The sequence below is a fragment of the Nicotiana sylvestris genome, chromosome 7 (assembly GCF_000393655.2).
Source record: "Nicotiana sylvestris chromosome 7, ASM39365v2, whole genome shotgun sequence".
NCBI lineage: Eukaryota > Viridiplantae > Streptophyta > Magnoliopsida > Solanales > Solanaceae > Nicotiana > Nicotiana sylvestris.
This window is the reverse complement of record NC_091063.1, coordinates 65,402,031-65,426,393: the sequence shown is the minus strand read 5'-3', so window position 1 is coordinate 65,426,393 and position 24,363 is coordinate 65,402,031. Positions and strand designations below refer to the sequence as shown.

The following is a 24,363-nucleotide window of genomic DNA, read 5'->3' as shown; positions in this document are numbered from 1 at the left end:
AACCAATGGGCCGAGCACGAGCCCAATATTGGTGAAGCAGTTTCCTGCGCCGAGCGTGGACCCGAGAGCAAGAGGACGGTTGTTCTCTTAGTTTTGTAGGATGTCGGGTCTTATCCTCTCCGGTAGGCATATCCAGATACCTCCAATGTCTGGTAACTAAGAAGGACGAGACAAAGATGAATGAGGTGGGCACGCCGAGTATTTTCAATGAGGCATAGCTGGAATTGAACCGGGTAAGGTTATAATACCTCCAAACTCCCCTTGTGAATCACTTAAAGTTTTCCTTCGATGTTCCTTACGTAGCTCCCTTTCTTTGCAGGCTTCAGTTCTTCATCACGAGAGCTTCCTCCGGTACCGCTTGGAGACCAGCCACCTCGAGTTTGAGCTCAAGGAGTAGGTCTGCAAGACAGACATGTATAGGCTTCTTGAGTGAGCAACAAGATGAGGCCCTTAAGGATCTCCCGATTCTCCAGGTCGAGCTGGGAAAAACTCAAAAGAAAGCCTTGACCCTAAAACGGGATCATGCCGACTTGGTTGAAAAGGTAAAGGTATTTGAAGATAAGAAATAGCAGCTAGTCGTGATGACTAACAACATGACTTCGAAGGTTCAACAGAAGATGTACCTGATCGTCTAGCTGCGGGTCAAGATGGATGAGCTCAAAGCCTAGAATGAAGTGTGGAAAGGCAGGATGGACCGACTGGACTCGGAGAAGGAGGCTACGAAGGCGGAGCTGGCATCAGTGGATAATCAAATCTGGGTGGCGAAAGACAAAGCTGATAAGTGGTCTCAGCTTAATGACGGTCTTCGAGAATATTTGAGCTCGTCTGTCGTAGAGCGAGATGCCCTTGTTAGGGAATATGAGGCACTAAAGTCCAATTTGGACATAACCTTCGCCAATACTGAAGAGATGGTGGACTAATACAAGGCCGACGTGGAGGTAGTCGAGATAAGCCAAAAGATGAAGGCTGAATACATGAGGCGGCTGTCCCGAATGGAGACCCTCACAGAGATCCTCCTCGAGGCTTTGACTTATTGGCCAAGATCGAGGAAGAAAAAGGACACGAGGCCGAGACGAAGGATCTCTATAAGACCGAGGAGGCCGAAGGCTCTGAAGGATCTGAGGGCTCTGATAATTCCGGGGGTGAAGACTAGGAGTAGACGCCTTAACATCTTTTCAATTTTTGTTTTTCCTTATGTACATTTTTTTTGTTTTCAGGCCGTTATATTGAGCCTTTGTAAGTATATTTTGGAATATATATATGAAATTTTCCCTTTATGGCAATGTCATGTTTTTACTTTTCCAGCATCTTTTCATAATCTCCATTCTTGTAATGCATCTGCTGCTTTAGCATAGAATCAAATGTAGTTGAAGGGCGTTCATTTTTCAAAGGTCCGAACGTATCCCAATCTCGATACAACTTTGTTTGCTCGAGGTTGTAAGAACTCGGTGTGATCGAAAGCTTTTCAAGATGCATAAGTGATTTTTAGATGATGCTTTGTCAAGGGTAACCTCTTAGTAGGTTTAGAGTTCTTATAAATGCCTAACTTTCTGAATACGAGCTTTGGACGTCACCGAGCCAGTTTTAGGATGTCCATAACCTTTTATATTTAGGCACCACCTAATAGGTTTGGTGCCTTCGGGGTTTAGTAGCCCGAGTTGCCAGTACTTTTTTGGACGACAGTCCCCGAGTAGGTGTAGCCCTTGGGCTCGATAGTCCCCCAATAAAGGTAGCCCGTGGGCTTTTAGGATCCAAATTTTTAGAGGCAAGAAAATGCGTAATAGCAAGGTAGAACCTTCTTTTATTTCAATGTGTAAAGTACATGATCGAAAGCGTATAAAAGCTTGTATCATGGCTAAAGTTGACTACGTGGACACAGTGTACATGACTGTTTGGCCCTTATAATGAATCCTAACCATCGAGCCTTAGTTTCTAACATACAAGGTTTTCTTTTTTCCTTGCTAAAACCCTTAATTTGAGGGTAACGGCCCCCAGTATTTGAGGTCGAACTTGAGAGGGCTCAGATACTGTTGACATGAAGCGAACGATCATTGAATCCTATTTGAGACCGGTCTTCGAATCTAAGTTAGTACGTTTTATTGTTGCCTCATTAAAAACCTTGCCAAAAAATCCATTTTGGGACAAAATCAGTTCAATGGAAAAAGAGTGCAATGCATGCTTTCAGACTTGATAGCCATACCCGTCTTTGGCCGCTGCCAGCAAATGTTAGTCCGATCTATAATATCATTAAAGAGTAATTGGGACCATACTTTAGCAGTAGTACCGCTTTAAGTGCTTCATGTTCTAGTTGTTCGGTAGTTGCACACCGTTTCCTGCTTCAAGTTTGTATGAGCCTTTGTTGGTAATTTCAACGGCCCGATATGGTCCTCCCCAATTCGGTCCCAACTTCCCTTTGTTCAGGTTTTGGGTATGTAATGTTACTTTCCCCAACACCAAGTCCCCGATCTTGAAGTGTTGGAGGTTGGCTCTTTGGTTGTAGTACCACTCTATCCGCTATTTCTGGGCGGCCAACCGGACTAGGGCGTCCTCACGCCTTTCATCCAATAGTTTCTGGCTCGTGATCAGGGCCTTCCCGTTTGACTCTTTAGTCGCATATAGGAACCTGAGGCTCGGTTCTCCCACTTCGACTTGTATTAAGACTTCAACCCCGTATACTAATGAAATCGGGGTGGCCTCAGTACTAGACTTCGAGGTCGTACGGTATGCCCACACAACTTCGATCACGATTTCCTTCCATTTCCCTTTGGAATCGGTCAATCTCTTTTTCAGATTTTGGAGTATGTTCTTGTTCGTTGCTTCTGCCTGTCCGTTCTTACTAGGTTGGTAAGGTATTGATAGGATCTTTTTAACCTTATGATCTTCAAAGAATTTTTTTACCTTGTTGCTGATGAATTGCCTCCTATTATCGCAAACGACTTCGGTCGGTCCTGAATAGTCATGTTAAATGGTCCCAAATGAAGTCAATAACTTCTTTTTCCCGGACCTTTCGAACGCTTTATCTTTGACCCATTTGGAAAAATAATCTGTCATGAAAAGTATGAATTGAGCCTTACCGAGTGCCCACGATAGGGAACCGATGATGTCTATCCCCCATTTTATAAATGGCCACAGGGACAAAACCGAATGGAGTAGCTCTCCTAGTTGATGGATCATCGGTGCGTGTCTCTGGTAGTCGTCGTATTTTCGTACAAAGTCCTTTGAATCATTTTCCATTTCAGTCCACTAATAGCCGGCCCTGATTAATTTCTGAACCAAAGGTTCTGCACCCGCATGGTTCCGGCAAATATTTTCGTGAACTTCTCTCAAGGCATATTCGGTATCTCCTGGCCCCAATCATACAGCTAGCGGGCCGTCGAATGTTCTTCTCAACAAAGTCCCTTCGACCAAGATAAATTTGGCAGCCTTGGTACTTAGAGCTCTCGATTCTTTGCGATCCGAGGGTAGTTTTCCAATTTTCAAGTAATCTATGTACTTGTTCCGCCAATGCCAAGTCAAACTCGTGGAATTTACTTCAACGTGACCTTCTTCTATACGGGGTCAACTTTGCAAAAGTCGAACTTGGTCAACTCTTCCAACTTAAAACTTCAACAATAAAATTCATTCTTCCTAACTAATTTCGAATCACCCGAAAACTGAAACCGATGATACACACAAGTCCTAATACATCATACGGAGCTACTCAAGCCCTTAAACTACCAAGCAAAGTGCTAATGTTCAAAATGATCGGTCGAGTCGTTACATATCTTAATTATAAGAGTGGTTTTACTCTAACTTCTTGTGCTAGTATACTTAGTGTATATTGAACAGATCAAGTAGAGAAAAAATATCTTTGTACTTAATATTTATAAAACATTTTCTCTGATTCATTAAATGAGCTTATACTCCTAATCTTGATATAGTTATTACGATCAATGTGATTTTTTTATTGTTTTGATTTATCTTTTTTTTTGGTAATTAATTGACTTTATTTACCAAGTAAAATATGTACAAGAATCAAACGAACAAACACCCCACTGGACATGCAGCCCCAGTTTGGGTCTTTCTACACTTCTACTTTCCTACTTTCCTATCTACTATCACTGTTCCATTGTATCCGGGTACCAGTTTGTTTTAGTCATAGTCCTTTCTAACCTAGGAAACACGGTAGCTCTAAAGTGGATCTCCTGAATGATCTTCCTGACTATGCTTGCTGCTGTTCTCTTTTCCTGTTTGAAAATGACATTGTTTCTTTCCTGCCATATATAGTAAACTGCAGCAGCTAGAGTCATTCTGCATAGAGTTCCTCCTCCACTTCTTCCTTTTGCTACTCTTTGTATCCATGTCAGCTCTTCTTGTCATTTCAGCTTCTTCCTCTATATTCCTTGCCAATGCAGCAGTTGTTGCTATATTGTTCCTGTCATTTCACATTCAAAGAATAGATGTTGGACTGTTTCAATCCCTTGTTGTCATAGTGCACATGTGGTCTCTATATTTACTCCCTATCTTGCTAATATTTCCTTTGTTGTCAGTCTTTACAGAATTGCAAGTCTCAATATGAATATCCATTCATAGTTATTTCATATTACTTTTCTCCAAACTACCTTCTGAACCTCCCCCTGCATGGCTTTATACATTTGTTTGATTGAGAAGCTATCTATCCTCTGCACCTCTTGTTCAGTGTAGCCAGCATTTTCAAAATACTTCTTTGCCTTGAAGATCTGTTGAATGACCCAAGATGCATTTTTGGTGTTGTGTTCCATATTTTATTCCCTTTTATGTAGTATGTATTTACCCATTGTATTCATAACTATTCCTTCTGCTTGCATATGTTCCATAATAATTTGCAAATGGCAGCTTTGATCCATAATTCCACATTAGTGAAGTTCAAACCACCTACAACTCTTGGACAACGCAGTTTCTCCCAAGCTATCAAAGCCTTCCTACTAGGCTCTGCATTCCCTGACCATAGAAACCTTCTACATATTGTTTCAATGAACTTAATAATCTTCTTTGGCAATATAAAGATCTGATCCCACAAATTTTGAATTGCAGTCAAGACACTCTTTATAAGCACAACTCTCCCTACATAATGACAGAAATTTTGTTGTCCAGCATTGTATTTTGTTCAGCATCCTGTCAATAAAAGGTTCACATTGGATAATTGATAGCTTCTTTGTGCTTAAAGGTACCCCTAAGTATCTGAAAGGTAACTCTCCTTTGTTGTATCCCAGTATATCCATAATCTTTCCTTGGTTCACAAGATCAACTCCTCCAAAGTATATGCAGCTCTTGTTTTGGTTTGCAGTTAGTCCTGATGCCTCAGAAAAGGTTTTAAATTGTTGATGCATTTCCTTGACTGATTGTATATCTCCCTTGCAAAAAAGTAACAAATCGTCAGCAAAACCTAAATGTACTAGATTGACTTTAGCACACTTAGGGTGGTACTTGAATTCTTTGTTCCCCTTAAAGTTTTTCAATAGTCTGCTCAAGTATTCCATTGCCATCACAAATAGTACAGGAGACAATGGGTCACCCTGCCTAAGCCCTTTCCTTGCTTCAAAAGGTTTTGCTGGTTGCCCATTGATGATTATTGTATAGTGCACAGTACTGATGCATTTCATTATCCACCTTACAAACTTTTCAGGGAATCCCAATAATTTCATTATTTGCTCTATATATATCCACTCCACAGAATCATAAGCTTTCTACATATCAATTTTCAGCATACATCTTGGTGATATGTTTTTCCTTCCATAGCCTTTAACCAGCTCATGGATCATGATGATGTTATCAACTATCATTCTCCTAGGGACAAAAGCAGTTTAGCATTTGTCTATTAATTCTGGCATGACTTCCTGTAATCTTGTTGTTAGGATCTTGGAAATTATCTTATATAGCACTGTACAGCAGGAAATAGGCCTAAACTCCTTGATATTTGTTGGGTTCTTCACTTTAGGGATCAAAGTAATAGTAGTGCAGTTTATGGCTTTGCACAGATCTATACTTTCAAAGAATTCCAGTACTGCTGATATAATATCCTCTCCTGTTATGCTCCATGTCCTCTTGAAAAAATAGGCATTATATCCATCACACCCTAATGCCTTGCTATCATCTATACCCTTCAAAACTATCAGTATTTCTTCCTTTGTGACTGGCTTTATTTAACTGCAATTGTTGCTCTCTGCTCAGCATATTCCCACTCCTTATTATATTTGGATTCACTAATGGTAAAGCAGATGTTGCTGTACCCATTAATGTTTTATATAACTGTAGGATTTCCTCTTCAACCTCTTTTGTGTTCTGTAGTATGTGCCCTTCATTATTTGTAAGTCTTCCAATGTGATTCCTTGCATGTCTGTTTTTCACACAAGCATGAAAATATGCTATGTTGGAGTCCCTCTCTTTTAGCCACTTGTCTCTAGCCTTTTGTTTCAGTATCTTCTACTTCCATCCATTTAGCCAGCTCCATTTTAGTCTTCTTTTCTTTATCTATGACTGCACTATCATTCTCTGGAGATTGCATACTTTGTTGCGGCTGTGTCAGTTTGTTTGTTGTTTCTTTTATTTTATCCCCCAAACTCCTTTATTCCTGATTGTTTAACTTCTTCAGTTCACCTTTCATTGCTTAAGCTTGTACCAAACCTTTTGCATCTTGTTGCCCCTATGTTCCCTCCTCCAGCAGTGCCTCACTATTTCCTCAAACTTCTGGTGGTTAGCTAGGCAGTTAAAAAACTTGAAAGGTCTCTTTCCCTGTACAATATATTCAGCCATAGTTATCATCAATGGGCAGTGATCAGAAAATTCAGGTTGCTTGATGATCCCCTCCATTTGAGGCCACTTTTGTATCCATTCTGCATTGACTAAGATTCTATCAATTCTATTATGCACTGTGTTATTTGTCCATGTGTAATATCTCCCTATTGTTCTCATTTCAGACAATCCAGCCTCCTCTACAAAGTTTTTAAAGTCTCTCTCTTCCACATCTTGTACTGGGTTCCTTTGTACTCTATCTTCAATGGACATTATACTATTGAAATCCCCCATTAGAACACTTGGCCACTTTACTCCATTTATTATCCCCTTGAGATCATTCCACATACACTTCCTATCTTGGATGTTATGTTTACCATATACTGCAACAAACAAAAAGTTACTGTTACATTGCCTTATAGTTATCTGCCGTGCTATGTATTGATCATGCACTTGTTTGACTTCAAACTCCACTCTTGCCTGATCCCAGACAATCCAGATTCTCCCACCTGGTGCTACTTCATAATTTGTTATCCACTTCCAGTCTCCAAATATTTTCCTCATTATTGCATCAACCTTACTTTCTTTAACTCTATTTTCCAGAACTGCTATCATTGCTACATTATTCTCCTTACATAAATTTTTTAGTAGTTTTTTCTTATACATCTTATTCATGCCCCTTACATTCCATGTTATAATGTTCATCATGCTATATTTGTTGTTTTGGGATTATCTTCACTACCTTGTTTGCTCCTCCTATTTCTCATCTCTTGTTCTGCAGAGAATTGCATTATTTTCTAGGCAGTGTCAACAAGTATTTTAAATGCATTGCCTATGTTGACTTCCTCTCCCCCTTTGGCTCCCATTTGTTTTTTTGATGCAGACCTTCCACTAGCAATCTGCCATTGATTACCATCACCTTGCTGTTTTGGAGCCAATTCTTCTTCTATTTCAAGCTGCTCTTTGAACCTTCCTTGTCCATCTATCTTATCCACCTTTGGATCAAGCTTCCTTATAATTTTCCATTTCTGCTTTGGCTTCTGATTATTTATCCTCTGTTGTCCCTCTTCATTATGTTGTTTCTGCTGCTTCTTACATGAGTGGCCAAGTTGACAACATTCTTGGCAATATTGTGGCTTCCAATCATATTGCACAATCTGATCAATCTTCTTCCCAGTAGGGTCACATAGTTTTATTGATCCTGGTAAAGGCCTAGTAATATCTATCTCAATTAGGACTCTTGCATATACAACTCTATCAGTCATAGTTGTACATGCATCAGCATATAGAAGTTTATCTAGCTCGCTCCCAATCTTTCTTAGAGCTTTATTACTCCAGTAACTAAGTGGCAGCTTAGGAAATTTCACCCATAGTGGGATAGTTCTGAGGATTTCATCCTCAAAATCAAACCCCTCCTTCCATTGCCTAATGATAATTGATCTATTATTCATTGTGTATGGTCCATTCATCATAACATCATCCCTTTCTTCAATACTATGCATCAATACAATGAAATAGCCATCGCTATGGAACAATACCTTTGGCTTCCTGATTTTCCCCCATTGTTGAGCTATACATCGCTCAACTGCTCCAATTGTTGGGGTGTTTTCTTACAACATATAAAATTAATGTTCTACTCCATTTCTGTTGCTCCTCCTCTATGTCTTCTTCTAGCAATTGCACTACTACCTCACCATCTTGTACCACTGGTGGAATATATGAGAGATTCATTCCTTTAGTAGCTAGTTTGTTCTCACTAAACAATCCAGCCCACGATCTTCCCCCAGCTCCCTGCGTTTGCTTCTCCTGCATACCCTTCTCATTTCCTTGTGCTTTGTTACTCTGTTCCATGGTTACCTTTGAATTTACTATTCCATTGCTTGGATTTTTGCTCGAACTTGCCTCTTCAGCTCCGATCTTCTCTGCATGTGTGTTTTTTGCGCCATAGTTCATCATTGGTGTCACTCTGGTCACTATCTTCTCCGGTGTTGCCAATTTCAGCTGAGCGGTGCTTAGATCTGGCCAGTTCATTTCACTATCACTTTCTAGATCTGGGTCATCTTCTTCGTTCACTTTCTCTTTAGCTTTTCCTGATTGCTTTCCTTGTTCCTTAACACTGATATCCGTGAATTTGCTAGTGTTTTTCCTTGGTCATCCTCTTCCTCCCATTTTCCGACGAGGCGCAGGTTAAAGCACTTAACGTGCGCCGAGAGAGAAAGAAAACTTTATTGTTTTGATTTATCAAAAGGTACAACTCTATTTAGAGTTAGTGTATACCTAATAGATTGGATAATAACGAATAACATTTGTGAAATAATAATTAGTTGATGGAATCCGTGAATCGGTTTTGAGTTTGTTGATACCCCTTTATGTAAGCTTATAAGTTTTCATGTGAAAATCCGGTCGATGGATTTTGTATCCGTCACATGAAATGGTTTAAGAAGAATTGTAAAGGATTTAATTAGTTGATTAAATTAAATTATCAGTGATTTAGTTTAATTAACTGACATTGGTAATCATAACATGGGGAGCTAAAAACAAGTGTTAATAAATTTCGAAATTCATATTGAGGAGTTCAATTGCAGTTTTTTAGTGGAATAAACTGCGACTAATTATAGTGGGATTTAATTTATCCAAATTTCAAATTAATACTATAATTGGTAGCCTTTTATTGTTTATGTGGTCCCTGTTATACCTAGTAAAAACCTCGACAAACTTGGGTAAAAAACTACTTGAGAGAAAAGTCATCCTTTTGAGGTAGAGTAGGATTCTACTTGCACTAGCAAAATCCTACATGTTTTTGTAGCCCCCTTTTGGCTTAATTTTACGTCTACATAAGGAAGACATTTTTCACCTAATAACTCACTCTTCAGAGTTGTATTGCTTTGCCCACTCAAATAACTTCATTCAAGGTCTTACAAGGAGCATAGTAGAAGACTGCAGCCCTAGATTCTTGCTTTGTTGAGAACATATGCAAAGTTTTCAAGAGGTTAATGCTTTTAATCTCCGCATTGAATCATTGTCTAGTTTACATGTTTGTGATACTTGAATTATATGCTTGCTTCCGCGCATGTTCTAACATTTATAAGATGTATCGCGGACTCTATTGCTATTGCATTTATAATTATTTTGAATTTTACTTTTACAATATTGATGGCCTTCGTCAGTGTATTAACATTTATAATATGAAATAATTCATTTTTGAAATATTTAAATTATCCGAGAGAGTCCATTAGTAATATTAAATTATTATTTTAAATATATTTACTTGACCATTGGAGAGCTCCCGACATTATTATCTAACTCCGGTCCAACAAATATTATTAATAATATATTGAGAGATATTTGTCGGTATATATAATTTTCTGAGCGGATTGTGTCATATATCTAATGATGGCTTTGCGATGTGGTCCATCGATATTTACGAAGAGACTCTATCGGTCGCTTTTACCGAGGAACAATTTAAATACATACCATGTATCGACGGTCTTCTATCAGTAACGCCTTGTTACCGAGAGACGTCCCTCGTTAATTCCATTGGTAAAACAGGGTTATTAATAGTGATTTTCACTTAGACAACACTGAAGTTTATAGAAAAAGGGAGAAAATACAAAAAAATTATATATCAAAACGAAGAAGAAAGACTATCTACTTTATAACTATAGAAATATTTAAAATAATAAGGTGACATGCGGAATCTAACAACGCAAACCTTGAAAATGGTAAATCGGGCATCAAAGAGAATTATACTAACTAAAAAACATAATATACTTTAATATAGTTTGATCAAGTGACCTACATAAATCTATTAATATTAAAGAAAAAAAACTTATCGAGAGAATAATCATCTCCTAAACTAGACTCTTTGAGTTATTACATTATAAATGTTATTGTGTTGTTGTGTGAAGGAGAGATCATGAATTTATAGAAGTGCAAAACTTCTTCTCCAAAAAAGAAATCTAAAGAGATCTATAGGTCCCTTTTAGGAAAAATAAATCAATTATGGGTGTGTTTGGTATAACGGAAAATGTTTTCCAAGAAAATATTCTTGGAAAACAAGTAATAATCTTACTTATTTTTCGGTGTTTGATATACAAATTAAAAAAAAAAACTTCTCAAAAGTATTCATAAATAATTTACATATAATAAATATGAAGCCATAAACTTTCGAACCAATAATCTTCCAAACTCACAAATTTCATAAACTTTCGAATTCGCAAACTTTCGAATTCGCAAACTTTCGAACCCGTAAACTCTATAATTTCTACAACCTCAAACTTCCAAACACATAAACCTCCGAACTCATAACTTTGGAACTCGTAAAATTTCGAACCTGTAAACTGTAAAATAAAAAACCAGAACTGAAAATATATTTTGCGGCGGGTGATGGGGGGTGGGGATGGGTGGTGCAGAAAAAAAAATAAAAAATTGAAAATACAAAAAAAAGTAAAAAAAATATTTTTTTTTGCGTGGAAGGGTGGGTGACGGGGTTGGGAGGGTTAGCAGGGTGGGTGGTAACGGAAAAGAAAAAAAAAACTAAAATAAAACCTTTTTGGAAAGATGGGGTAGGAGAGGTAGGGTAGGGGAGAGAAAGGGGAGGGGGTTGGGGTTACATGTGAGGGTAGGTGGAGTTTTTGGAAAATATTTTCCTAACTTTTTCTAGGGAAGCCATTTTCCTCTAATTTGAGAAAAATATGATATCTAGGAAAATATTTTTCAAACTATTTTGTGTAACCAAATAGTAGAAAATGAAAAAATATTTTTCGTCATACCAAACGCACCCTTTGTCGGGGGAAGTGCACAATTGACCACTAATAACACATGTATTTACTTTTAAGCATTTAAAATATCTTTAGTCTTTAGCCACTGCTTTAATAAACTTTAACGACCCGAACGAAAATACTCTTATGTTCATGTCCTTAACTTTTGTACTTAACTTCAGGACTTCAGGACTACACGTCCTTAACTTTTGAACATGGAACTCTAAGTTCAGGACTTCAGGACTACATGTCCTTAACTTTTGAACCTGTAACTCTAAGTTCAAGACTACATGTCCTTAACTTTTGAACTTGGAACTCTAAGTTCAGGACTTCAAGGCTACATGTCCTTAACTTTTGAACTTGGAACTCAAACTTCAAGACCAAGCGTCCTTAACTTTTGAACTTGTAAGTCAAAGTTAAGGACCTATTATCCTTAACTTTTGAACTTGTTACTGTAAGTTAAGAACTGCTTGTTCTTAACTTTTGAACGTGTAACTGTAAGTTAAGGACTGTATGTTCTTAACTTTTGAACTTGTAACTGTAAGTTAAGGAATGTTTGTCCTTAACTTTTGAACTTGTAACTATAAGTTAAGGACTGCATGTCCTTAACTTTAAAACTTGTAACTGTAAGTTAAGGACTGCCTGTCCTTAACTTTTGAACTTGCGTCCTTAACTATTGAACTTAACTTTATGACTTCAAGACTACATTTCCTTAACTTTTGAACTTGAAACTCTAAGTTCAGGACTATGTCCTTAACTTTTGAATTTAACTTTAGGACTTCAGGACTACATGTCCTTAACTTCTCGGAAGGAATTGCATTTCCTGTTTACTCATCACTCTTTTTCTTATTTTTCACAACTTTTAGATCTAAAAATAAATTCAAGGAGCTAAGAGCAAATAAACCCTATTACATTAGACTCACTAGAAAGAAAAATAATCAGCACACCGATTCTGCCACAAGAGATATGGCAGAAGCATAATAGCTTCTTGAGAAAGTAAAACAGTAGCAACGTTTTCTTCGGAGGAATCTCATTTGGAGGCCAAATTTATCTTACGCGAATCACAACCATGACAATGAAGACGATAGCAAGCCCAGAAGTAAGAAAAATTCCGCTGATCATAAAAACTTTGAAAGGGTAACACTGTCTTTTCATATTAATTTTAATAGACTAGTGGCTATTATTGTTAAGCATTAAACATACTGGATAAAAAATAAATACCACTTTAAAAAGTGGCTACCCCACACAATTTTTACCCCTTTGTCTTAGCCGTTCCTCCGAGAAAAGGAAAATCAGATTTGAAAAAAAAAATCAAGAAAAAATCCTAACAAATACAATATGGAAACGGAAAAGAATGTAGTATATTGTTCTCTCTCACGACTCTTTTGATTATTCAAAAGCAATGGTACGGCACATGAATTCTTCAATGCACCAATGTGTATCAAAATGATATTTTGTTTTGTTCTCTTTTATTTGCAAAGTTGACTCAAAATGAATCTTCATTGGTATATTTTGATACGAAATAAAATATTTCATTGCAAAACTGTTGGGTTATTAAGCTTAATATAGCTTAAACGAGGGTGAATGAGAAATGGAGGGAAAATAAAATATTTGAGTTTCATTTGGGATTCTCTCCTTGATGAAGGGACATTGTCCCATATTGGAATAGGAAGAGGTTTTTAATGGGTATATAAGCAATTGCTCTTCTTGTAGCTCTTAAAGAGTTGAGAAGAAGGCAAGTCTTGCGTCGTCGTCGCCACTCACTCGGCTTCGGCTTCGGTCAATTGATTAATTTTTTGGACCAAATTTATTTGTTAATAGTAAATATTAACAGAAATATTATTAAATATCCGTTTTAATAACATAATATTAATATTAAATTCAACAATATTAATATTAAATCCAATTCCGTTTTTAGTTTTCCGTTTTTCAGTTTTGTAATTGAAAATTAACCTCCCTCTTCAATTCTCCCGGTTTATTGTTGTGTAAATAGCCATTTATGTTATGACATTTATATTATGGCCGTTTTGCATAAACAGTCATTCTGAAGAGTTGCACATCTTCAGTTTCCAGCCCAACATTGGCTATAAATACAAGTCCATTCTCTCAGAATTTCCATACGATTTTCTGAGTTTCTCCTCCTTCTTCTGCATTGTTTTAACATAATAAAAAAAAAAAAGCAACAGTAAGTGTGATTTGCTACCGAACTTTGTGTTCGCTGAAACACTGGGGTTTGAAGTACCACTACACCAGTGTGTAATTCGTTCTATCCTGGGAGGAAATAATCCATAATCTTGGGTACTATGAGGGGATTAAATTCCTCAAAAAAATACTTTAAATTCAGTGGGCTCGAATTAACTTTTGTTTCGTTATTTCTGTTTATGTTATTTTATTTTCTCCAGAATTATTTTACAAATACAATTTACTAACAATAACTTCTTTATGCAGAGTATTTCAGCTAAGTCGAATTTGGACTACCAAATTTCCGTTTCCAATCTGTGGATTTGCACTTTGGTCCGCAAATCCAGTTGCTGCAATACTTGTTGGCGGTTTAGTAGATTACTAAGCAAGAAACTAAAGTTAATTTAAAGCTAAGAGTAAACTCAAATTAACTCTTTTAAACTTTTGAGACTAGAATATATTAGTAATTTTTTTTTTTTTTATCTTTTGATTAGTACAAAGGCCGTGGTCAATATCTTCTAGAGGTTTCAAAGATGTGAACCATTTTGTAATTATGTTCATTTCACTAAAACTCTGTGACTAAGGTCTTGTATAGTAGACTTTATTTCTTGCGTAGTTTATCTTGTCGCGGGTTGTAGTGGTGCTAGCGTAACATCCGTTAGATTAGAGTGGCAGGTGTGAGTGATGGCAGAGTGAGGTCATGTCTTCGGATGGGGTAGGGGGCGGGGGCAAGGGTAGTAAGGGGGTTAAGGGCTCCGAAAGGCTGCGAGTTGGATCCTGAAATTTAGGGACGTTGACAGGGAAATCTATAGAACTACGGAAGATTCTTCAGAAGAGGAGGATCAATATAGTGTGTGTTCAGGAAACTAGATGGGTGGGCACTAGGGTACGTGAGGTTAACGGCTATAAACGATGGTACTCAGGGGGCGCTGGGGTACTAGGGGCAAGAACGGGGTAGGAATCTTAGTATACAGGAATCTCAGGGAGCTAGTGGTCGATGTCAAGAGGGTGAACGATAGATTGATGTCTATTAAGCTAGTGGTTGGTGGGCTCACTTTAAGCATGGTTAGTGCATACGCACCACAAGCGGGCTTGGGAGAGGAGGTCAAGAGGCAATTCTGGGAGGATTTAGATGAGCTGGTGCGCGGTATTATGCACACCGACAAGATTTTCATAGGGGGTGATTTTAATGGCCATATTAGGGAGACGGTTAGGGACTATGATGATGTGCATGGCGGGTTCGGTTTTGGGGTTAAGAATGATGGTGATACTTCATTGCTGGATTTTTCTAGAGCCCTCGATTTGGCGTTAGCTAACTCGTATTTTCATAAAAGGGAGGACCACTTGGTCACCTTCCAAAGTGCGGTGGTCAAGACTCACATTGATTACTTACTTTGCAGGAAGAGGGATAGAGGCCTTTGCACTGATTGCAAGGTTATTCCGAGTGAGTGGCTTTTGACCCAACATAGGCTCTTGGTTATGGACTTGGAGATTAAGAGGGAGAAGAAGAAGAGAGTGGTGTTTGGTCAACCTAAGATTAAGTGGGGAGCCTTGACAGAGGATAAAGCTTAGACTCTAGGGGAGAAGTTGTTAGATATGGGGGCTTGGAGGAGTTGTGGGGATGCGAGTAGTATGTGGACCTCGACAGCGAACTGCATTAGGGAAGCTGCTAGACCCGTGTTAGGGGTCACGAAAGGTTTCTCCAGGAGTCACAAAGGTGACTTGTGGTGGAATAGAGAGGTACAAGGTAAAGTAGAAGCTAAGAAAATGGTGTATATAAAGTTAGTGGAGAACGCCGACGAGGAGGAGAGGAGGACACTTAGGGAGTGTATAAGAAGGCTAAGAAAGAGGCGAAGCTAGCGGTTACGATGTCTAAGACCGCAACATTTGAACGCTTGTATGCGGAACTTGGGGCAGAGGCGATGACAAAAGATTGTTCAGGTTAGCCAAGGTTCTAGAGAGGAAGGCACGGGACCTAGACCAAGTGAGGTGCATCAAAGACAAGGATGGCAAGGTATTGGTGGAAGAGGCGTACATTAGGCGCAAGTGACAGTCATAATTCAACAAATTCTTGAACAAGGATGGGGACATGAACATTGTTCTTGGCTAGTTGGAGAACTCGGAGAACCGACGTGAATTTTAAATTTTGTAGGCGTATTAAGGTTGAGGAGGTAATACGGAAGATAAGTAGAGGTAGGGCGACTGAGCCAGATGAAATCCCGGTAGAATTTTGGAAGATCGTGGGACGGGTAGGCTTGGAGTGGCTTATTGGACTGTTTAATGTCATTTTTAGGACTAAGAAGATGCCCAAGGAATGGAGGTGGAGTTTGATGGTCTCGTTGTACAAGAACAAGGGTGATATCCAAAATTGTAACAACTACAAGGGTATCAAGCTACTAAGTCACACTATGAAAGTGTGGGAGAGAGTAGTGGAGAGGAGGCTGAAGAGGAGTGTGTCTACCTCAGAGAATCAGTTTGGTTTCATGCTGGTTCGTTCGATCACATAAGCCATTCATCTTGTAAGGAGGTTGGTGGAGCAATATCGGGAGAGGAAGATGGACCTGCATATGGTGTTCATCGATTTAGAAAAAGCTTAAGATAAAGTCCCAATGGAGGTTTTATGGAGATGTCTAGAGGTTAGTGGGGTTCTGGTGGCGTTCATTAGGATGATTAAGAATATGTACGATAGAGCGAAGACTCGGGTGAGGACTATAGGAGGAGACCCAGACTATTTTCTTGTGTTGATGGGTTTACATCAGGGTTCAGCTCTTAGCCTATTTTTACTTTCCCTAGCGATGGACGTGCTGGCTCGCCACATTTAGGGGGAGGTGCCATAGTGTATGAAATTTGCAAATGACATTGTGCTGATCGGTGAGACACGCTGCAGGGTTAACGATCGACTGGAGCTGTGGAGGCAAACACAAACCCTGGAGTGTAAAGGTTTCAAGTTGAGTAGGACAAAAACTGAATACTTGGAGTGCAGTTCAATATGGGGATGCAGGAAACAGAAGCAGAGGTGAAGCTTGATACAAAAGTCATCCTTAAGAGAGATAGTTTCAAATATCTTGGGTCTGTTATTCAGGGGATCAGGGATTAAGGTTGGGCATATATCGGGTAAAACCGATAGCCCGAACCGAAAAAAACTTATTGGGTTATCGGTATCAGTTTATTGGGTTAACAGTTCGGTAACGGTTTATTGTTATTTTACTATAGGATTATCGGTTTGGTTTTCAGCTTTTTTACTTTTATTAACGGTTTAACCGATAACCCAATAACCTTTATAAAAATACAATTTTACCCTTGGTATATAAATTTTCCAGTTTTTCCAATTCTCTATCACTGTTGTAACCCTCTCAAATTTGTCATTCAACATATAGAGAAACATTGTTGCAAGGTTTATCATATTCTATGATAGGGTTACAACAGTCGAGAAATTTTATCATATTCTTGATATTGTACACATTATTCTTCATTATTTCTTTCCTCTAGAATCTAGATTGAGTTATCTTATCGGGTAAACCGACAACTGAACTGAGATCGATAATCGATTAACCGATAACTGATATCTTATCGGTTCGTTTATCGGTTTAGCATATTTATATACCGATAACCAATATGCCAAACTGATAACATTCATGACCGAAACTGACCGATGCCCACCCCTAACGGGGAGATTGACGAGAATGTTACTCATCATGTTGGAGCGGGGTGAATAAAATAGAGGCTTGCATCCGGTGTTTTGTGTGAAAGGAATGTGCCACCAACTCTTACGGACAAGTTCTACAAAGTGGTAGTCAGGCGGACTATGTTGTGTGGAGACGAGTGTTAGCCAGTCAAGAAATCTCATATCTAGAAGAGGAAAGTAGCAGAAATGAGGATGTTGAGATGGATGTGTGGGCATACCAGGAAGGACCAGATTAGGAATGAAGTTATTAGGGACAAGGTGGATGTGGCCCCCGTGGAAGATAAGTTGTGGGAATCAAAGCTGAGATGGTTCGGGCATGTGAAGAGGAGAGACATCGATGCCCCAGTGAGGAGATGCGAGAGGTTGATCATAGCGGGTCAAATGAGAGGTAGAGGGAGACCTAGAAAGTACTGGGGGAGGTGATTAGACAGGGCATGGCTCTACTTCAGCTTACCGAGGACATGACCCTCAATAGGGAGGTGTGGAGGTCGAGGATTAGGGTTGTGGGTTGACAGGTAGTCGAGAGTCTCTTCTATTTGTAGTAGTAGTAGTACTAGTACTAGTCTTGTATTCTTCCGAGTTCCTTGCTGATTAGACGATGTGACATTATTGCCGGTAGTTTTCGCACTTCTCTTATAGCTTCGTATTCCTAGTTCTCTCTATTACATGATGTGCTATTTGTTTCTTTTATCTTATTTTCTTGCCATTGTTAATATTGGTTTGTTGTGTCCTTGTCACTGTTCTTGAGCCGAGGGTTTATTGGAAACAACCTCTCTTCCTTCATAAGGTAGGGGTAAGGTCTGCGTACACACTACCCTCCACAGACCCCACATGTGGGATTGCACTGAGTTTGTTATTGTTGTTGTTGTTTATGCTCCACTAATCTCCTCGCAAGATGAATGGCTTCTGCAGTCGATCGTCTTGGCATGAATCCGAATTGGTTCTAAAAAATAGCCACATCCCTACTCACCCTCATCTCCAGCACTCTCTTCCAAACTTTTATAATATGATTTAGCAACTTGATACTCTTATAGTTGTTACAATTCTAAATATCATCTTTGTTCTTGCGCAATGGAATCATTGTACTCCACCTCAGTTTTTTTTAGGTATTTTTGTCGTGTTAAAAATGACATTAAACAATCCAGTTAACCACTCCAAACCTGCCACGCTCGCACTCTTTCAAAAAAATTTGGATAGCTATTTTCAAGAAATTTTTGAGTGTTTATAAAACTAAAATGACAAGGACTACCTAGAGATCAATAGTCAATGATGGTAACCTAATCTTATCTTCAGTAAACGGAATAGATTCAGATTTACTCTGATCTGCTTTTCTCCTTTAAAAATATGAACTTCAAAATTAAGCTAAAAACTGATCACATAAACCCATGGAAACAAAAGCAATAAACAATCAAACTAGCATCTTGAAATAGCACCCTAAGTCACACCGGCACAAATCCAGCTTAAATCCTAGTTTATACACAACACCACGACTCTCTCATGATCCTACGTATAAATGGTGATAAAATAACAAGAACATAAAGAAACGAAATTAATACATCAAGGAACACATCTGCTGCCATGAACTGCAGTAAAAAAAAAATTGCCCTCAGCAGTCAGCAAAGTATAGAACAGCCCAGAAAACCTCAATAGCGGGTACTGATCTCATAAAGCCAAAGATTACTAATAAACATAGCGTGTGCGCTTTGGCTGTGATCATTTTGATGCTACGTGCACTCAGCGGCGAAGCTACATAGCCTTAAGGGTGGTCAACTGACCACCCTTTGTCGAAAAATTACACTGTATATATAGGTAAATATTAGATTTTAGAGGTATATAATATATATTGAATACCTTTTATCGAATTTTTTTTTTAACTTCTTTCAAGTTTAAACACCCTAGATGAAATTTCTGGCTTCGCCACTGCGTACACTAAACAAGGTGACAAACATGCAAAGTTAAATGCCTAGCATGTGTTGTGCAAAAACAAATGCCTGCCTTCCGTTAAAATAAAGCTTGGATGATGCCATTTTAAAGCCTTTACAGACACAATCAGTCAATTTCTATGCATGAGAAACTGTTAGAAGAATAGGAAACAAAATTGAAGAAGAAAAACTTTGTTGTGTCAAACACACTGTCCTTAAGAGATATGCCCCTATTGTCTTCGGGGGTTTACAAGCAATTCCTTTCAGGATTAAACGAAGTCTTTGTATACTGCAAATTAACTTCCCCTACTTCAGGAGATTACTTATATTTATAGAATTTTAGAGATGACTTTTCTGAAAAGCCACTCTCTTTCACAAATAGATATGACTGTTCAGTTTTGAGACCCCCCAAATATTACAAACTAACTCAACAGAAACATTCAACTACCAACATAATGTTAATGGGGAAACATAATGCCACCGAACTATACAGGAGCATTTCAGGTTTACTAGATTAATTTTGCCACATCAAAGGCAAGGAGGGAAAATAGAAACAGGAAGATTCTCATAAGATACCATTTTACAAGAATTTCTCTATGCAGGTGGTTAGTGTAGATTTAGGAACTGCACCAATGACTGCATCTTTCTTCTCTCCATTCTTGAAAATCATCACAGTTGGGATGCTTCGAATCCCCAATTCGGTTGCTGTGGAAGGGCTTTCGTCCGTGTTTAGCTTGAAGAATTTAAGCTTGCCAGCATATTCCTTTGCCAGTTCATCAATGACCGGGTGGATCATTCGGCATGGACCACACCACGGAGCCCAAAATTCAACCAGTACAGGTATATCAGACTCTACAACAAGTGACTTCCATGTTTTATCATTAACAGCACCCACTGCAATTTTGAAGAACCATGTTAAACCAACAAAAGATCCTGATGATGGGGATGGTGCAAAAGCAATGCTCTCTAGACAAGACGCATATTGCGCCAGGCTAATTACACAGAAACAGAAACCAGAGAAACAAATTTGTAATTTACTAGACAAAGAAGCTGATGTATCATATTTGTTTACGCTACTTATATTATGTCAATAAGGCCAAAGATCAAATCGGAAAACATAGAATCCCATATTCCTAACTATGTACGATTCGTGAAATCGGTGCAACATCTACATCTTGCACAGAAAGAGCTTAAGGGTGAAGAATGAAGTTCAACAAGGTGAAAGGAAGCACTGATGTACCAAACAATGTTTATTCTCAAAGATATAAAGAAGCTTTACGAGTAACTCATAGGTGTCCACAACATTGTTCAAGTTGGTGGTACTTCTACAATATAGCAAAGAATGCCTCATCATGAGCAATCAATATGCTCGTAATAGCTAGGGATGGCAAGCGGTTCGATGCGGTTACGGGGCAAACCCGCATAAACTCGCGAAAATTTTAACCCGCCCCGCCCCGCATAGCATTTTCACCCGCGTTCACCCGCCCCGCACCACACCCGCGCCCACCCGCCCTGCCCCGCACAACATAAGTGTTTTTTTTTTTTCATTTTGTTTGCTTATTTCGTTTTTCTATTTTAGCTGAAATTTTCAATTTAATCAACCAAAAATTGAAAGTTCTTTTGTTGCTTATGTACTGAATTCTTCAATTTAAACAAAAAATATTTGTTGCTCATTGTGAAAAACGCAAATGAACCCTAATGTATTAATTTAGTATTCATTGTAAAATAGTATTTACAATAATATATTTTTTCGAGATCTTAAATCCCATTCCTCTATTGAGATTCACCCGAAAAAACCATCACACAAATGCCGCCATGAACTTTAGTCAAGAAAAAAAAAATTGATTAGGAAGAATTAGAAGAAATCTTACTTAAACCCGCATTAACCCACATAACCCGCAACCTGCCCCGTCCTGCATTAATTTTTATGAAAAGGTATTTCAACCTGCCCCGCCCGCTCTCGCATAGCTTTAAACCCACACTGCCCCGCATAGCCTTAAACCCACACCGCCCCACACCCGCACCTCCCCGTTTGCCATCCCTAATAATAGCAAACAATATTCATTGAATTTTAGCAGGTAAGTGGAAGTAGCAATTTTTACGGAAATACACCACAGAGACTCCAGTGATGCCTTTTAACATTCAATTGGCTCATCTTGACACCTCTACTAGTTCCCTTTTATAGTGTTGTTAAAGACCACTAGCAAAATAGTATTTCCATCAGATAGGGAAAGAACGAAAAAGAAAAGTAAGAAGCTGAAAGAAGAGCTACGGAAGATTGAGGGAAGGAGTAGTAAGATGCTGAAAGAAGAGCTATGGAAGATTGAGGGAAGGAGCTTATCGCAGGAACCGTGGCAGGGCAGGGTTGCTCAAGGATCGTTTGGATGGTGTCTGGAATATCAACAAAAGGGAAAAAACAAGAACAACCCCACCTGCGGCAGGTGTCTGGTGGTTGTAAAAGTGTTATTCTAGTTTCTAGGATTTTTAAAGGACATCTAACACAAGTACTAGTTGACACTTTACTGATGGTTTTCCCGCACAAATTCCTGTTTTATTCAGAAAACACAAATTAGTGTACCTTAGAACTTGTCCAAAGTACTTCTAACCTTAGAACTCTGCGGCTATGTCTTTGCTTTCACTGGGAAACTATTAAAACAGACTGATGACTGATGAAAGGCACAAAAGTCAAACACAAATGAGTGTACCTAACAACTTGGCCGTTTGTTTATTAGCAATGTGATGCCATTGAATTTCCAACGATAACGAAACTCTAAATCCAAAGAAACAGAAAGAGAAGTCTGCTTAATAGCCATATTCACTACTTCAAATCAATTAAGTAACGCTCCTTGTGCAACCCTGCCCCTTACAAATTGAAAGTGGTTATTCAGGTGTCCATTTCCACCGCCAAGTAAAATCTGTCTTAGAATATGAAATATAATTCATGTTACTCGTAAAACATGAGAGCTCATATCAAATAAGCTAAACTGGTAACCGTCTACCAACTTAATTACTATGGAATTGAATGTTGTGAAACAGTTCATTCAGCAAAATCAAGCTTAAAGGAGCCCGAAAAATCTCAACAGCTACACTATAACATGAAGAGGAGTAAAAAATATACGTAAAATAGAGAAGAGTACAAGATATTTATTTTTATTTTTTTAAAATTACCTTCAAGGGCAGTATTCTGCGCTTCGCAGACGATTGGACCTCCTCGGGGAATGAATTTTGAGCATGAGGTATTGGAGACGGATGAGCGAGTTAGCTGGATCTTAAGGCCTCTGAATTGAGAGAATCTAACGGAGGAACGAGGGCTTGAGAAGGAAAAACCGGCTACCGGAGCCAGCGATGACGACGGCAGAGCCGAGGCGCGTGGGACTTTAATGGTTTCCAGCAAACCAGCCATTGGAAGAGAGAGTGCGCGCGCGTGGATAATGGGAGGAGAGAGAGAGGGAGCGGATATTTACAGAGAGATAGTGAGGTCTGTGGCTGAGCGAGTGTTGGTTTTTGAGTTGGATGTTAGAAGTAAGACATACGATTGTGTGTTGATGAACGGATGAGGAGTTTAGCGTTTCGTCATCCACGTGCCTCTCACGTGATCCTCTTGGACATTTTATGATTGAGAAATGAAATTTTATAGCCGCTTTAAATATATATATATATGCAAAATTTATATATTTTGCGGCTATGAGACGTAAATAGTTTCGGTTGCAGGCTAAAAGTAATTTTTGGCATTCTGTTAGAGATTTTTTGTTCCTATACAATATTTGAAAATTATTTATCAAAATTGTCCTAATATAAGGTCTGCGTACATACTACCCTCCCCAGACCCCACTGGTGGGATTATACTGGGATGTTGTTGTTGTTGTTGTCCTAATTTTATATATTACCCGTCCTAAACAAGGATTGATTACAATTTATATATAATCTATTATTAGTGTCTTAAATTAGGGGATTCAGTTACACCCTTTTCTTTTTTTCTCTCTTCTCCTCTTTCCCTATTCTTTGCCGCCTTTCTCCATATATAAATCATTATTAGTGTTTTAAATTAAGGGATTCAGTTACGTCCATTTTCTCTGTTCTCTCATCTCCTCTTTACTATAATGCCTTAACTGTAGTATAGCAAAATAGTTTTAAGACTTTTTTTTTTAGAGAAAACATATAGAACTTTAACTGAAACTGTTGAAGCAAACAAATTTTTTAAGACTCAAAAGGAAAGATTGTCTAATACCTAGAAGATAAATATAATAAAAGGAAAACATAAAAGTTTTCGTTTGATTTCAAACTTGCCAACTAGTGCAATTAAATTTGCATAAATTCAAAGTTCCTTCTCAATTAACTTATGACCTAACATGTTACATGAATAAGTTGGGTCTGCTAGCCTTGTATGTTGTCTTCATTTTCGTACTAGGTGGTTTGACTTTCTTGAACACTAATGGAAAATGTTTTGTTGAACACCTTGGAGTCATGGAACTGCTTGGTGCTCTCACTCGTGAGAACCAAATCTTATAAAACTATTTTAATAGTTTGAACCAGAATGTAATGCCAAATCAAAGCAATAAAGACATTAACGATAGACAGCACCTAAATAAGGTAAGTTGAATGTCAGAATATTCAAATTTGATATAAATGATACATCTACAATAACATATAAATTTTGTACAACTAATTATATAGAATACAACTTATTGATAACTTATTTATAATTTTTATACATTATTTTTACCCAATTAAATACGATTACAATATCATACAACTTAAATACAATTTTCATACAAAATTTGTATAATATCTTTTGTATGTATTTTGTATATATTTTTGTACGTGGTGTATTCTTCTTCTTCTCTGAAATTCCAATCAATACTTTCTTTCTTAATACAATTTTGATACATATCAATAACTTTATGTAAAAAGATAGTATTTATAACTTAAATACAGATTTCATACAAAGATTCATACATTATACAACTTTCAACATTTCATACCGTACTCAAAATAAAATAAAAATATAATTACAATATAATACAATTTAAATAAAATTTACATACAACTATAACATAACTTTAAT

General features: G+C 38.1%; 4 protein-coding genes across 4 annotated transcripts; 1 reads left to right on the top strand and 3 right to left on the bottom strand.

Moving 5' to 3' along the window:
- Positions 1-6,618: 6,618 nt before the first annotated feature.
- On the bottom strand, positions 6,619-7,365 carry LOC138873246 (uncharacterized). Its single transcript, XM_070151693.1, has one exon. The coding sequence runs from the start codon at positions 7,363-7,365 to the stop codon at positions 6,619-6,621; it is 747 nt and encodes a 248-aa protein (XP_070007794.1).
- A 182-nt stretch (positions 7,366-7,547) lies between these two features.
- LOC138873245 (uncharacterized) lies at positions 7,548-8,252 on the bottom strand. The gene has a single exon (XM_070151692.1). The coding sequence runs from the start codon at positions 8,250-8,252 to the stop codon at positions 7,548-7,550; it is 705 nt and encodes a 234-aa protein (XP_070007793.1).
- Positions 8,253-14,603: 6,351 nt separating this feature from the next.
- Positions 14,604-15,263, top strand: LOC104237212 (uncharacterized). Its single transcript, XM_009791326.1, has one exon. The coding sequence runs from the start codon at positions 14,604-14,606 to the stop codon at positions 15,261-15,263; it is 660 nt and encodes a 219-aa protein (XP_009789628.1).
- Positions 15,264-19,585: 4,322 nt separating this feature from the next.
- Positions 19,586-22,834, bottom strand: LOC104237099 (uncharacterized). Its single transcript, XM_009791184.2, has 2 exons — positions 22,467-22,834; positions 19,586-20,192 (listed from the first exon to the last, which is right to left on the bottom strand). The coding sequence occupies exons 1-2, from the start codon at positions 22,699-22,701 to the stop codon at positions 19,879-19,881; spliced, it is 549 nt and encodes a 182-aa protein (XP_009789486.1). The 5' UTR covers positions 22,702-22,834; the 3' UTR covers positions 19,586-19,878.
- Between the last annotated feature and the right edge of the window lie 1,529 nt (positions 22,835-24,363).

Excerpts from the sequence above, each read along its gene's own strand:
- LOC104237212 (XM_009791326.1), top strand. The coding sequence starts at position 14,604 with ATGGTACTCAGGGGGCGCTGGGGTACTAGGGGCAAGAACGGGGTAGGA.
- LOC138873246 (XM_070151693.1), bottom strand. The coding sequence starts at position 7,365 with ATGATAGCAGTTCTGGAAAATAGAGTTAAAGAAAGTAAGGTTGATGCA.
- LOC138873245 (XM_070151692.1), bottom strand. The coding sequence starts at position 8,252 with ATGCATAGTATTGAAGAAAGGGATGATGTTATGATGAATGGACCATAC.
- LOC104237099 (XM_009791184.2), bottom strand. The coding sequence starts at position 22,701 with ATGGCTGGTTTGCTGGAAACCATTAAAGTCCCACGCGCCTCGGCTCTG. Across the intron at positions 20,193-22,466 it reads GCAGAATACTGCCCTTGAAG|TGGGTGCTGTTAATGATAAA; the intron begins GTAATTTTAAAA and ends TCAAAATTGCAG.